Below are 14693 nucleotides of genomic sequence, written 5' to 3' on the forward strand. Positions count from 1 at the left end.
TTAAAGCGAGACATCAGGAGGGAGACACATTAGAGAAGACAAGGGACAAAGAAAATCTGCTGAATGTATCTGGTACTGTTTGGGAAGAGGAGACTATCTATGGGAAATATAATTCTATTGTCATTTATCCAGGAAAGAATACGACACACATTACAGCTACATAGAGCAGTTGTTATTGCTTAGAGGTATTTACCTAAAACATGCATGTATAGAAAGGATACTGAGTGAAGCTGCCAGAAACATTTAACTACACTTATCAGTATTACTCTAATGGCGTTTTTCCATTACATGGTACCTGCTCGACTTGCCTCGCCTCTACTCTACGCTACTTTTTTGTTTTTCCATTATTAAAAAAACCTGCCAACCGGTACTTTTATTTAGTATCACCACCGTCGAGGTTCCAAGTGAGCTGAGGCGATACCAGAAGGTGACGTGAAAACCTGCAGACTACTGATTGGTCAGAGAGAATCGTCACTAATCACAGCGTCATCGTCGCTAGCGACAGACGGGGGTGTCCTGAACAAACCCGCCATTTTTAAATAGTTTAGCTAGCGGTGTTTTTTTTTTTTGCCGCCTCCAGCTTCTTTTGAAACTAAATTTGTCTTCTGGCTGTGGCAACGCGTGTGTGTCGCGTTAGGTCACGGCAGTTTCCTGCGGCGACGCTATGACGACCAGCCACGCTCGCCTCACACATGAGGCGCTACTAAATCTGCAAAAAAGGATGGGGCACCGGGGCAGAGTCGAGCCGAGCAGAGCTGGTACTAGCAGTGGTTAAGCGCCATAAGGCAGCAATTTAAAGTTTGTGGACCATCACTGAGGGAAAAGGGGAAAAAGTCTGAATATACGCTTTCCCCTAAACACTGAGCTAGCACTTTATTCAGGGGATTGCTGCGTGATGGGAATTTCTGTGTGTGTGAGAATCCGTTCTGGGGGCCAAAGCTGGGGGTCTCGGGGTACTTAGTGACAGTCTTACCATTCTGCAGCTTTTCTTTGCCACCGGACAACACTCCGCTTGGTAGCATGCCAGTTGGTGTCAGTCCCTTCAGCGTCAGCACGCTCTCACTCTCCTCTCTGAAATATCAACACACAAATATATACATTATTTACTAGGTATTAATTCCTTGAAACTAATTTTATATGTAAAACAATCAGAAATATGTCTTTTGGACAATCTAATACCGACTTATTGGCAGTCGCTTATTTACACATCCAGCAGACATGTAGCTACATTAGCATTTATTTAATGTGGTGTTCCGAGCCACTTTAAGAATGTAAGTCCGATATTCACTCTTCTTTTAGCTCTGAGGGGAATATGTGGCTCTCTAGTGGATAAGTGCTCCACTATGTGGGTTCGTCAGTAGTGCAGCTTTAAATATTTAATTCAATCTCTTATAATGGCATAGTATTGAAGCTAACGGGACAACGGTAGAACATACAGGACACAAGGGAGTTTTTTTCATCTTTGCATACCTGAGCACAGAAAATACCCTGGCCATCTTGCCAATGGCACGGATCTTGTTGCGGATGACCTCCTTACGGGCAGAAGCTGTGGCACCTGGAGGGGTCAGAGGTCAGACAAACTGTGACTGGTGCATACTATACCATGTCCTGTGGACGTGTAGACGGCATTATCGGTATGTACCATAACATTTAGTAAATGCGCTAAGACAGAGCGAGTCTTTTGGACCATTAGTTGTATCCAGAAGTGCATCAGACGAACACGATGCAAACACAGTGTGGTTATTGAAGCCCAAAGTTCAGCTCATACGAAATATTTTGAATCCATCCACACATCACAACAACTGAGTAACTCTCAGCATTCAGTGCACTCATGCTGCCTGTCTGTATTGTTCCGCTAGTCGTGTTCAATTAAAGTCCCCTTTAACTCCTACATACTATTCTCCCCAGGCAGAACTTATACTACTAAACCTTGTTACATCATCTGTAAATGGCTTTTGTCCTTACAGCACGTTGGATGAGCACACTCTATATGAATTTTCCTGTGCTGTGTTATGGTTGCGGAGACTCAAACAGGAATTTTCCTGGACTGGAAAACAAAACTTTTTTTTTTTTTTTGCAGAATAACAGTTTCAAGGCCCCAGGGAGCCAACTTCTAAAATGCATGAAGTATGAAAGATGGAAATGAAGCTGATGTGTGGTGAAAGGTTGGGTAAAGAAAGGAGCTGACAGTCTGATGTCTTCCTCTGATCCTCCGTTGAATACACTTTAAAATGTTTCTCTGCAGGATTAATCCCCAGTAGTAACATTGCTTATTTTAATGTGTACAGCAAATGCCTTACTTTACTAATGAGAATGATTTTCCTGGAAATCTTTTTTTTTTGTCCATTTGTCAGATTTGGCCTTGACAGTAGCTGAAGCAGGAGCATGTAACTGTAACATTACTGACACGTCTTTGTGAATAATTAAAAAGAGATCAATAAAAAGACTTAGTAGTAGTGTTAGAAGGTGCTTTAAACAGTTCCGTTAGTTGACAGACTTCTGAAACGCAGAAAGCAAGCTCCGGACAAAAGTCTATCTACCTCTGCACACACCATTACGGCTAATGTCTGTACCTTTTTTGGGGGGGTATATTAGCTGTCCTTCTCATGAAACACCCCCAGAAGAGAAGACAAGAGAAAGGACAGAGAGATCAGTGGATGGCAGTAGAATGAAAGAGGAGGTGGCGGAGAGTGGGCAGACGGCGAAATAAGAGGCAAGAAAGCACAAGTGTAAAGAAAAGCGATGCCTTGAACACAAAACTCTGGAACACATAGAAAAGAGAAATTAGATGTAGGTAAACCAAGGTAGTGACAACATCATAGCATGAGATAGAGATAGAGATAGAGAGAGAGAGAGAGAGAGAGAGAGAGAGAAAGCAAAAGAAATAGGTGAAAAAGTAGTGAGGTTTGAAATATCAACATAATGGCAATTGGAAACCATGGAAACAATAGCAGATAAAGAGCAGGGCACCAAAATATTTATAAGGTCACAGAAAACAAGATCATGAGTGAGAAAGAAAAGGAAAGAACATCTGAATCTGAATGTTAACGGGGTGAAAACAAACTTAATATACGAGAGTTGAAATGGCTGTAAACCTTGAAAAGAAATGAGTGTAAGAGGAAACAGAAAAATCTAAGGGAGGAAATGTGAAAACAAGGTAGAACAACTAAAAGCACTGAGTGAATAAGTTGGTGGAAAATCATGAGATGTTAAAGGACGGCTAATTATTAGAGGGACTGTATAGTGTGTGAGTTGTGCCACTGTCCAAATCAGTACATTTGAATTGAGTTTTAATAAAAATTATAATTTAATCTGCAATCGAATGCCACTCCTCAAGATGTTTGAAAAACAAAACTATTTTTCAAAACTAATGCACAGACAGTATGGATAACAGAATATAATTCAAATTCAGAAGACATTTAAATGTTACTACTGGTGGAACTCTTACACAATGTACATGTACTATTCTGTTGTCCCTTTTTATAAATTTCCTATTTATATTCCATGATTATTCATTAGCCAAGCGTCTAAGCTTCATTTTCAATTAGCTGAAGGAAACGGTAGCAATATATAGGTTTAAAATAAGTTTAAAATATGGTTGAAACCTGGCAATATCCTGACACTCCACCCCTGGGTGCTGTTTACAGAGTCAAACTGTGTGCATTAGTAAACACAAAGAGAAAAAGAGAGAGAGAGGGAGGAGGAGGGGGGGGGACTGGTGAGATCATTTCCTGTTTGGCAGTAAGAGGTGGGGCAGGCAGAGGGAAACTGGTCACCTCATTGTAGATAAGCTGTGACCCGTGACAGACGGATTTAGTTTGCCACCATAATATGATGATAAAAAGCATAAATACTGTATGACTAACTGTGCTGTTTCAGACTTTGTCAGGATTCGCTGATACCCTGGGTACCTAAAGGAAGTACTCTTTTTTTTAATCTGATGTGTTTTTTGATTTGGCTTTGCTGTAAAAAAAATGTTTTAAAATGCAATATATTTAAACTGAATGTTCTGAAAAAAGGTCAGAGCAACCATGGTATGTGCAAAAACACCAGGAGTGTGTGTGTGTGTGTATGAGATGTGGAGTGTGTGTGTGTCTGGTACTCCTATTAACAGATGGCTCCCTCTAGTGGAGCTAAATCAAACTGTAATGCTGTGGTGGCTGTCTGTCTTACCGTCCAGCTCCTCGTCAGTCGTCAGCTCATCATTGGAGCAGATGCTCAACACGTTCACTAGCATCTCAGTCACTGTGAAGAAATCAGAAAATATATATTTTCCAACTTGTTTTTTGACATACCAACTGAGTTGTAAGTGCATGTAATCCACCTGGTGAGTGTGTCTAGCCATAACAGCGTAATCTCACACACACACACACACACACACACACACACACACACACACACACACACACACACACACACACACACACACACACACACACACACACACACACACACACACACACACACACACACACACACACACACACACACACACACACACACACACGGAAGGGTCACACCCAAAATAGGCTTCCTGGAGTGAGTGCATCAGTGATGATTATGTGTGATTCACTGACACAGATATGATATTGGCCTAGAGACTAAATGTCTGGAACAATCTTCACGGCAGTAAGAGAACGCAAACCTTTGCTCATGTTTAGTATTTATGCACTGTAATTGACTATTCTGCTGAGTACTGACTCAGGAAACTGAATGTTTATTACAACTCAATAGTGCAAACATTTGGTAAAACTCCTTGTCCTCAATGTTATAATTTGTTGTCTGTAACATCAAAAGTGTACTAAGAAATGTATGTGCGTGCGTGCGTGTGCGTGTGTGTGTGTGTGTGCTCACCCTTCTCCCCAACGAAGGGCAGGGACCAGGTGAAAACGTCCATGAAGTTGGGCAGCCAGTAAGGGTGAGGTGAGCAGTTGAACTGTCGGATGTTCATCACGTTGTTCTCGTACTTCAGCACTGCCGCTGGGGTGGGTGAGGAAAGGCGAGGAAGGTGGTTGTTAAAATATGTCCAAATGTGTAAAGTTAGATATAATGACATTGCGCTTTCTCTCCGGTTCCTGGACACACAAGATGAATAGTCACAAAAAGCTACGATGTGTCTGTCCTGTTTGACTGTGTGTGTGTGTTTGTGTATAACAATACATGTTGAAACTTTTGGCGTTTCAATTTCCTAAAGTCTCAGAGAGTACACAGCAGTCTGAAATCAATACTCAATTCCATATTTCAACAGACCAAGAGAAAGCATCAGATTGGAGTAATTTCCAGGTCCATTACCAGCCTCCATCCTGTTCCAAACCACCACTCAGAAATACTGTGTGGTCTCAGCAGCTTCACATACCAAGGTACATATCCCTCTGTCGGTCCAACATGTTATTAGCCCGGAGAGTTACCCACAAAGTACTCAGGCTAAAGCACCAAGAAACAGGGATGGTTGTTGGAGAATATCACTATTAGAGGAGCCAACAGGATGCACGTTAAACGGAAACATCCAAATAATGGGTAGATGGAATGTTTTGGAAATACAATTTGAAAAAGAAAAAGAAGACCAAGATATAAACACTTTTAATTAACAGTCATTTTGAGGTTTGTTAAGCCATTCCCTGAGGGGGCTGAAGGATTTCTTCTTTAATTATTAAATGGAACAATGCCACATTAATAAACACTGAATTTTAATCTGAAAAGTTCTTGGCTGTTTTTGTTGTTTTCCTTTCCTGGTTAATGATTCATTAGCTGCAGGTGCTGTGCAGACTTGTGACAAAACAAAAATCACCACTTGCTACAGAACGCCATTTGGCTACAAAAAATAAATAAATAAATAAAACATCGAGAAAAAGTGTATGTAACTCAGATGCTGTCAGTCAACCTCTGGGTGATGACAGTGGATAGAAGGATCTGGTATAAAACTACCTACAAAAAGACATTTTAAGGTGATGCGTTAACATTAGCATTTGTCAATCTCTCCCTCTGACAGAAGGACTAATATATATGCAGACTTGCAAACTGAGATGTGTAAATTGGGACTCTAAAACTGCACAAGCATCAAAATGAACACTTTTGGAACATTTCCTCTGCGAATTGACCGCCCCTAGTAAGCATGTCTGTCATGTACAGGATTGGATACATGAATAACATCACAGAAACACATGGCTCTATATGCTTAGAAATTTCCATAGTTAACAGAAAACCATCAATTTCTGGCGAGGCGGGAAGGAGGGAGTAGCCAGAGACAGGAAGCTAAGGTAATGACCACTGTATGATGATCATTTTCCAGGCAATCTGACCATGAGTAGCTACTGCCCTGCTTTTGCCATAATCAAAGCGTTCCTTGTTATGCTGCTTCAAATGCTAAAATATAATGTGCTGCGTCATTTTAAGCATTTATAGGACTACGTTTAAATTGTTCAATAGTTGGTTATAAAAATAACACATAGATACATACATGTACACAAATATATAAAATCTTTATATTTACATAAGAAATCAAATTTGCCCACATTTAAATTAAGTAGTACATGGCAGGAAATAAAGTACATACCAAAAAAGAGTCAGCTAATCGTACTTTGAAATTATTTTGAATTATTCAAGCAGTTATATTAATTAACACACTTTAATATCTGTTTATTTATCGTAAGTAATATTGTTATCGCAATATTCAACGTTATTGAATATTGTTCTCATACTGCGTAGCCCTAAATTCCAGCTTGTTGACAGGATGTGTATAAAGTATTTCTCTTTGTGCCATATTTAGTCTATCAAGTTATGTTACAGAGCGCCTGATCACAATTGTCTCTGTGCCCTGCTGACATAGAAACCACCCCCTAAACACTGACCACAGCACGGCCCGTGTGACCTCACCCATGATCAAGGCACGGTGTGAACTTGGGTGCTGAGGAAAACATGAGAGCCACCCAACATAAATATATCCATGCTGTATATAGAGGGCCCAGCCTCTCACATACACGAGGCCAGTCTTGTGGCCCAGACCCAGGGAAAGCGGACACCGTGGCTGGGTCACCATGGGGGACTTTCCTGCCTCGGCCTCCCTCCGGTCGGGAATAGCAAGTCATCAAACCTGGCATCCCAGGCAGCTATAACCTCGGTCGCAACACAAATGAGGTCAGCAAACATTTTTGCTCAGCTGGGGTTTGCCTCTGTGTGTGTGTATGTGTGTAATCAATAACGCATTGTAATGCATATAGTGCAGTAACTATGCAATCAAAGTGGTCCTTTAAGTATTGCAAAGCATTATATTCCATTCCCATCACCTCTTTATCCCGGGCTGCACAGAACACACACACACACACACACACACACACACACACACACACACACACACACACACACACACACACACACACACACACACACACACACACACACACACACACACACACACACACACACACACACACACACACACACACACACACACACTCCAGCACAAACAGAAAACAGCTCCTGCAACATGGAACATCCATATACTGTATAATTATTGTACAGTCCTAATCAATAATCAGAAAAAAACACTACTACCCAGTCCAATAAGAAAAGCATTGTATTACTCTGACACACTGCACTCATACGGGGCTGTGGGTGTTTATGCGTGTGGGTTGTCGTGCGTGAAAGCAGTTGCACGCGTGGGCAGGCGTTGCATAAACATCATGTACTGCATAAACATGGTTGAGGCACTTGATTGAATGCAGCCATGGAAGCCCGGAGGGAAAAAAGGCAGAGCGGGGGAGAAGGTCACCCCCACCGTCCCTCCTTCAAATCGGTTTCCCTTTAAAGAAACAGACACACCCGACAACCTCCCCCGAGCAAAACAAACATGTTGGTGGAGCTCTGGGTACGAGCAGGTCAAGGCCCACTTGCTTTTTGGGATATGGCATTAAACATTGGCGACGGGAGCAACACCAATTCCCCATTATCAGAACATGCTTTGCTACAAATGCACAACTACATGCAAAGTTATTTCTCGTACAGCAGGAGGGCAGTGCCTTTGAGGTGACCAGCTGGGAGTTCTGTGTTTAACACTGCATGGCAGCCACTAGATGTCTCTGCTGCTCTGGTGCTGGTAAAGCAGGGTAGCTGAGGCCAAGCCTGCTGCCACGGTAACACAGATATTGCGAGGCGACGCCCGCTCATTAATTATTCATAAGGGAGTGCCTTGACTCGGTTTCCCCGGTAACGAGGACTGTTAAATCTGCTTTGAGATGAGGGGGAGATTCCCACTGTCCTGCCCTGACGCTGAATGCTGACTGCATATCTGTCTCTGAGGCCTCCTGTATCAAGTTCCACTGGATTAGTATTCCAGGCCAAGCGTTTAGACCTGCTTGGCCTTTTACATTCAGCACTCTACTTCAATTTGATGTCAGACATGTGGTCGGTAGGGACTGAATGTAGTAGACTGAATGTAATGTACAGCTGAACAATGCATGAATGGTTTCTAATTCATTTTCAGTTCATAAAAATCAAGGAGACCATTTGCAGTAGCACAGAAAACTGCAGCTCCCATATTTGATTTTGAATTATTTTGGTCTGAAAGTTACATTTTAAATTCTTAACTGAAGGTCCACTTACTAGCTTTTGCTGGAGCTTTCAAGCGCATCTCATGGCTTTCCTCAGTGTCTGAAGGAGTGTTTTGATTTTATAATATCTTAAAAAATAAAGATATCTTGAAGGTTGTTTCGGATTTCAAAATGATGGTTTGAAAAAAAAACATCTGAACTCAAGGTCCACTGAATAGCTTTTTCTAGGGCTTTTAACCGTACCGCATGGTCTTCTTTAGTGGACAGAATTGGCTCAGTTGTCACGGATATAGCCCAATATGTTGCTACGTTTTCTTAATCAGAAATATGAGGAGAATGGGAACAATGGTTCTAAACAATAAGCCCAATTGGAATCAGAATTGATAAAACCTCAATGATACCCAACCCCACACTCTCACCAATGACCTATACCTGGGCATGTCATATACTGCAATGTACTGAGGTTAAGATCCCAGTTGGTATGGAACAGGAAGAGCCTGTCTGGCATAAAACGTTTTTCATTTTTCATGTTTGATGCAGCATGAAAAGTTTTGTAACTGCCCTGTGTTTACAGGAAACTGAAGGGAAGCCCAGTAATGATGAGAGTGATAACAGATGGGTGGGCATCTGCAGCCGGGGATGCTCTGCTCGCTACCTTCTTGTGACAAGGGGGGGAAATGAATTCCCTGCTGCGCTGGCGTCAACACTGACCTAGCTTCCATCCTGCTATTTATTCCAGTGGCAGGGCCAGGAGCCAATCATGGCACTCCATTTCCTTTCTTTTCAAATCACCCATCTCTACTACCTACCAATCAGCACATGACCGCGGGCAGGAAACCCTGTCCAGTTTTGACCTGTAAGTGAACCAGAGTGATTCCGTGACCCCTTTAGCACTTTTTAAAAGAAAAGAAAAAACAAACAAAAAAACAAGTGAAAATGTTTCCACTCCATCATCAACAATTACACCAAAGAGGAACAAGAGATTTATTTGGTTACATAAGGTTTAACAGGTGTGAGATGGATCTAACACAACCAATCCTTCACGGTCTTGGAGCTGAAATAAAAAATAAATAGGATCAACAGCGTTGGCAACGCATTTAGCTTTTATTCCATCCAAATACCATAACCATTAGGCTTCAATTGTTGGCTTTCAGGACCAGTCAATAATGATGCAGCAGAAAACATACCATTAATACAAAACCGCAAGCAATCTCCAAAGTGTGCAACTGCCAACTACTCTCCCCCCCCCTCTCCATTTCCATCTCCCCACTGCAGTCACTTCAGGACTAAAAAGCTGAAAGAGTGAAAACTGCTAAATCACCGCTACTGTGTTTTCATTTAACACAGCTCTCCTGCCAGCTCGGGGGTGCAGTGTGCAAGGGTCAGAGCTGTGATGGACAGCTGGTCAGCGCCTGACACTTACTGCAAAGCCAACATTTTTGACTTGAAAGAACAAGGAGGGACGGGTGACATCCCTATTTTTATAGAATCACATATATACTGACTAACATTTATGTTACATTATTATTATTATTACTTTTACATGTCATTTAGCTGACGCTTTTATCCAAAGTGACTTACAATTGTTAGATATCAGAGGTCACACACCTCTGGAGCAACTAGGGGTTAAGTGTCTTGCTCAGGGACACATTGGTTGATATCATAGTGGGAATGAACCCGGGTCTGCCACACCAAAGGCAGGTGACATATCCACTGCGCCATCACCACCCTGTTATGTGTTGAATATCCTGACTCAGCTACAAGTTCAATTCACTTGTGGCGGAGGAGTTTTTCCGTGCCTGTTTGTGGTTTGTGGTGCCTCGTAGATATCCTCCGCCTTCTTTTTGAAGAAAGGGGCACTCGTCGCTACTTCCCCCACCCACATGAAGAGGTCTCATTGGTTAATCTGGGCAACTCCCAGCACTATATTGATGGGACCTACTGATGCCGCCGCCCCCCCTTTAAGATTTATGGTCCCATTGATTGGCCATCAATCACGGGACATGTTCAGTGGGCTCCCAGCTCCGGCAAGAAGCTAAGAGCAGACCAATTCATTACAGAGGCTTTGGGTCTACCAGTGAACCCCACCCACATGACTGATTAGAAGAGCATCAACAGGACTGATAGGGCTGTATTGGTTGTGCCTGTTCCATGGAATTGTGCAACTGTGGGGGGAAAATACATCAGGCCGATGATTGATAAAGGGAAATGGGAACCAAGTAATTACATAACCACAACTTGTTGAAGTTTTAAGAGCTTTAACATAAAATCTCTGGCAAGACATTTAGCTTGAGGGATATTTATTTGCTTGGAAGTTGCTCTTTTTCGGTTTCTGCTTTCATATTTGCATTTTAAGCCTAAGATCTTGCCACTTTATGACAGATTTAGGCGAAGAGAAAAGTGGGTCTCATTTTCAAGCAGACAGTGAATAATGAGAGAAATAAAGAACATGTAGTCCTGCCAGGTAAGATGTAGACGTGTGCCTAAATGAAGTCAGCTCTAAAAACAAACACAAGAGTAATCGTTTTCTTTCTGATAACCACTCTTGCTCTGGGAGGCATTTTATCAACTGAAGGTCAGCCAGTAGCAGCTAAGAACAGGGTGCAGACCAAATCATTTCCCATAATTCTGACTGTTCCATATTGAGCTTGAAAGGTGCAAATGATTTGCCAGGCAATTGGCTGCCAAAACTAAAAACAACATGTGCTTCACATCACTTTGTTTGTTTGTATTGTGTTGTGCTGTGTTGACTATGAGCCCTCGGAAGATTAGTTGGCATGGAACAAATGGGGTCCTAATAATAAACAACGATGCAGATAGGCAAACTGACGTGCTGTTTCTTGACTATCCTTATTGTGCAGAGAAGGAGGCATGAAGGCATTTCATGGGGAAAAAAGTAAACAAATAAGACCTTATCTTAAGTCAAATAAAACACACGTGCAACTGGGCCAAATGGAAACCGAAAAGGACAACCCTCACTCCCTTGTGTAATAACTCACACCAGCAGCACTGCGGTATGAAGCTCTGTTATGGCCTTCCATCACCGGGGGAATTGCAAAACAGCGTGCACCAGCACCATCTTCATCACTCTTTCCTTCCCATTTCCATTTCCTGTGGTTTGCCTACTGCCGCCTCCATTCAAACATGCCCCCACAGCCGAAGCAGATACTGTCTGTTCTCCCGAGAAAAGTGCTGACTCACAGCACAAAGGCAAGCCCATCTTGCTGCGTGGGCACTGTAGCACAGCATCGGGTGCCACCAGGTGCCAAGTCAACCGGCACCAGGCCATTTCAATTCTTCACCAGCTTCATCCCTGAGCTGACCTCACCAAAATCAGCAGTCAGATTTTTGTCATTGAACAATTGTCAAATGCAATACTGCAACCAAAATGTTGTCTACAATGGATATGGGGTAAAATGGTTGTCCAATACACTGTATAAGTGAAACGTATGACTCCTGAAGACCTTTTTACTATTTCGGATTAAATATAAACTAGTGGAAACTAGGTCTGTTAACACAATTACACGCAATAACTTCCAATAAAAGACAAGGCAAGCCTTTTAAAACTCCATTAAGCAATATAGTTGATAATGACACTAAAACAAAGGTCTCCCATAATGTAAAAAGGTTGTTAGTACTAACTGTCCCACTCAGAATCAACACTCCAGTCTCTCCAGTGCAACTTTCAGTCACTTTCAGCTCCTTTGTTTTGGTTTTGCCGGTTTTCTAATTGAGTCATCAAACTCTCACAATCTTCCGGATATAAAATCCTGGTTAAAAATGACCAAATGTATGGTACTTGCCCAGCAGTGATGCCACGTAACGCGTTACTTGTAACGCGTGACCACTTTTTTCAGTAACGAGTAATCTAACACGTTACTATTTCCAAACCAGTAATCAGATTAAAGTTAGGCTACTTATCCAAGTCACTGTGAGTTACTATTTTTGTCATTTTCCTTAGTAAAAATATATATTTTTGCTTTCTTCTTGCGTCTCGGGGAGTGAAGTCACGTATGCGACAGGTCACGTGTACCACGCAGCGACACAAACGTAAACAACAATGGAGGGAGGAGAGAGATGCGCGCTTTCTAGCTGGAAATACAGTCCCTATTTTGAGTTTGTGTCAGCTAAAGACGGCAATGTTAAGGTTGGTTGTACACACTGTGCTGGTGGCGACAAAGTGCTATCTAGCTACGAAAACACTACGTCAAATTTGAAGAAACATTTGGAGTCGCAGCACTGCAGTCAAACTTACAGAGCAAGTCCCAGCAGGTGGTGCGAAGCAGAGAGAAGGAGGTCCCCCACCACCCAAACAACAAAAGCTGGACATCGGTGCAAAACCAGTAAGTGGGGGAGAGTTGAAGAAGTTGGTCGGGCAGAAGGCCTGTGTTGTAGCGGAAATGCTGCCCTTAAACACGGTTGACTCGCTCTCTTTCGTGCCATAATAAACCAGATCCTACTACTGGCAACGCCGAGCTGCCTCACAGTCATTTTTATGTTGAGGCTGTGGGGGTGTTGTCGGCAGTTGCTGAATGTAACTAATAAAGTAACTTGTAATCTAACTTCGTTACTTTTAAAATCAAGTAATCTGTAAAGTAACTAAATTACTTTTATAATCAAGTAATCTGTAAAGTAACTAAGTTACTTTTTCAAAGTAACTGTGGCAACACTGTTGCCCAGTGCAAAGTGATGAAGAGCCAAAGTGAAGAGAGGCAAAAACAAGCAAAACACAGAGGGCCTGATTTACTAACACTAGCGCAGTTTGCGCTGCGTCTGTTTATGCGAGTTCGGTAATAGCGCACGCTATGCTTCCACAGTTTGCGTAGTATTTATCAACCCTGACACCCATCAAGCAATCAGCGTCTTTCTCCGCCCACTATACCGTAGATTGCGCTGTAGCAAAGCGGTACTTGTGCTATGATATGGCTGAGTGCAGACTGTGATATTCCCACTGCTGATGCTATGACTGTTTGAACTGATCCTGATGCCAGTATTTGTAATGTAGCGAGGAGTTTAACAACTGCTGGAATGGGATGTGAACACTGAGTGGGAGATTCAATTTCATCTTTGATTTCTTCCAGTAACTCTAATATTGCATGGCTGCTTGATCTGTAACGCTAAATGATGTTGTGTTCACTGACAAAGTGTGATTCTTGTCTTAAAAATATTTTCAGTCTCGCCTATGTCTTCGTCTTGCTCAAATTACTGTTGCCATTTCACCAGCGGCATAAAGGTCTACGAGGAAACTCTATTGCGGCTGGTTTACACCTTCTACAAGTGGCAAATTTCCCCGTGTTTCCGCAGAATAGAGGGCGCTTTACTGACAGTCTTTGTAAATACCACGGAATATATAATTAGGCGCACTTTGCGCTTATCCTCCCACCTTTTTGGGTGGAACTCCCACTTTCCCCCACGACCCTCCCACGAACGCATATTGAAAGCGCAACTTGTCTCTTCTCGCTCATGTGGCAGACAATCTGCCATTTTACCCAAGTGCACCCTGGTTGTAAATAGCCCGCATCGGTTACGTCCGTCTTTGCGACCAATTAGCGCCTGGAAACAGGCGCAAACGGCTTGATAAATCTAGCCCAGAGACCTTTCTCAGGAGTAAGTGGACTAAACCAGAGCTAAAACAGGCTGGCTTTGTTTTGCAATGCACATATTTTTACCTGTCATTGCAGGAACAGCATAATATGTCACTAATAACATGAATGAAAGCTCCATTCTATTGCAGGTTACGTTATTAATTACCCCCCTGTTGTGATGTCAAAATGGCATGAAAAGAAGCATTTAGGAATGTCCCAATGCTGTCATTAAATGCACAACTCTGAGAGCAACGGTGATCCTTAAACCCTGAACCAACTGTCTTGTAAATGTGATGTGTCACCCTGAGGCAACTCATAAATATGACACTGTGGTATTCACGTTGTGAGCCACTGAAGCTTGAAAATGAAGTATTCCTTCTCCTTACCTTTGTTGTTGTAGACATCTAGGTAGTTGGGTGCAGAGAAGATGGTGATGAGGGACGGGAAGCCAGTGGTCTGACTCTTTCTGTACATGCGGTATCTGGTCCAACGTTCAAAAGGAGAGGTAAGCATTAGTAAACCATTACACTATTTTTACTCATGGATTAATCATTGGTGTTCA

The 14693-nt window shown here is 42.4% G+C and overlaps 1 protein-coding gene across 8 annotated transcripts in view; it reads right to left on the reverse strand.

Annotated features, from left to right (window-relative positions):
* The window catches only part of LOC120573137 (serine/threonine-protein phosphatase 2B catalytic subunit alpha isoform), a 68513-nt gene that overhangs the window by 6254 nt on the left and 47566 nt on the right, over window positions 1–14693 (reverse strand). For 5 of the 8 annotated variants that reach the window (XR_005641645.1, XM_039822616.1, XM_039822612.1 and 2 more), the window contains exons 8-13: window positions 14518–14612; window positions 4855–4980; window positions 4174–4245; window positions 2574–2600; window positions 1471–1555; window positions 974–1071 (exon numbers count right to left, since the gene is read on the reverse strand). Coding sequence is in view for 7 of the 8 variants with exons in the window: in XM_039822616.1 (XP_039678550.1) it covers window positions 974–1071; window positions 1471–1555; window positions 2574–2600; window positions 4174–4245; window positions 4855–4980; window positions 14518–14612 (503 nt within the window). In the remaining variant the exon portion in view is untranslated. The remainder of the gene's footprint in view (window positions 1–973; window positions 1072–1470; window positions 1556–2573; window positions 2601–4173; window positions 4246–4854; window positions 4981–14517; window positions 14613–14693) is intronic. The other 3 variants (XM_039822615.1, XM_039822613.1, XM_039822617.1) reach the window with 1 other exon arrangement.

This window comes from Perca fluviatilis, chromosome 14 (assembly GCF_010015445.1).
Source record: "Perca fluviatilis chromosome 14, GENO_Pfluv_1.0, whole genome shotgun sequence".
In the NCBI taxonomy this organism is placed as follows: Eukaryota; Metazoa; Chordata; class Actinopteri; order Perciformes; family Percidae; genus Perca; species Perca fluviatilis.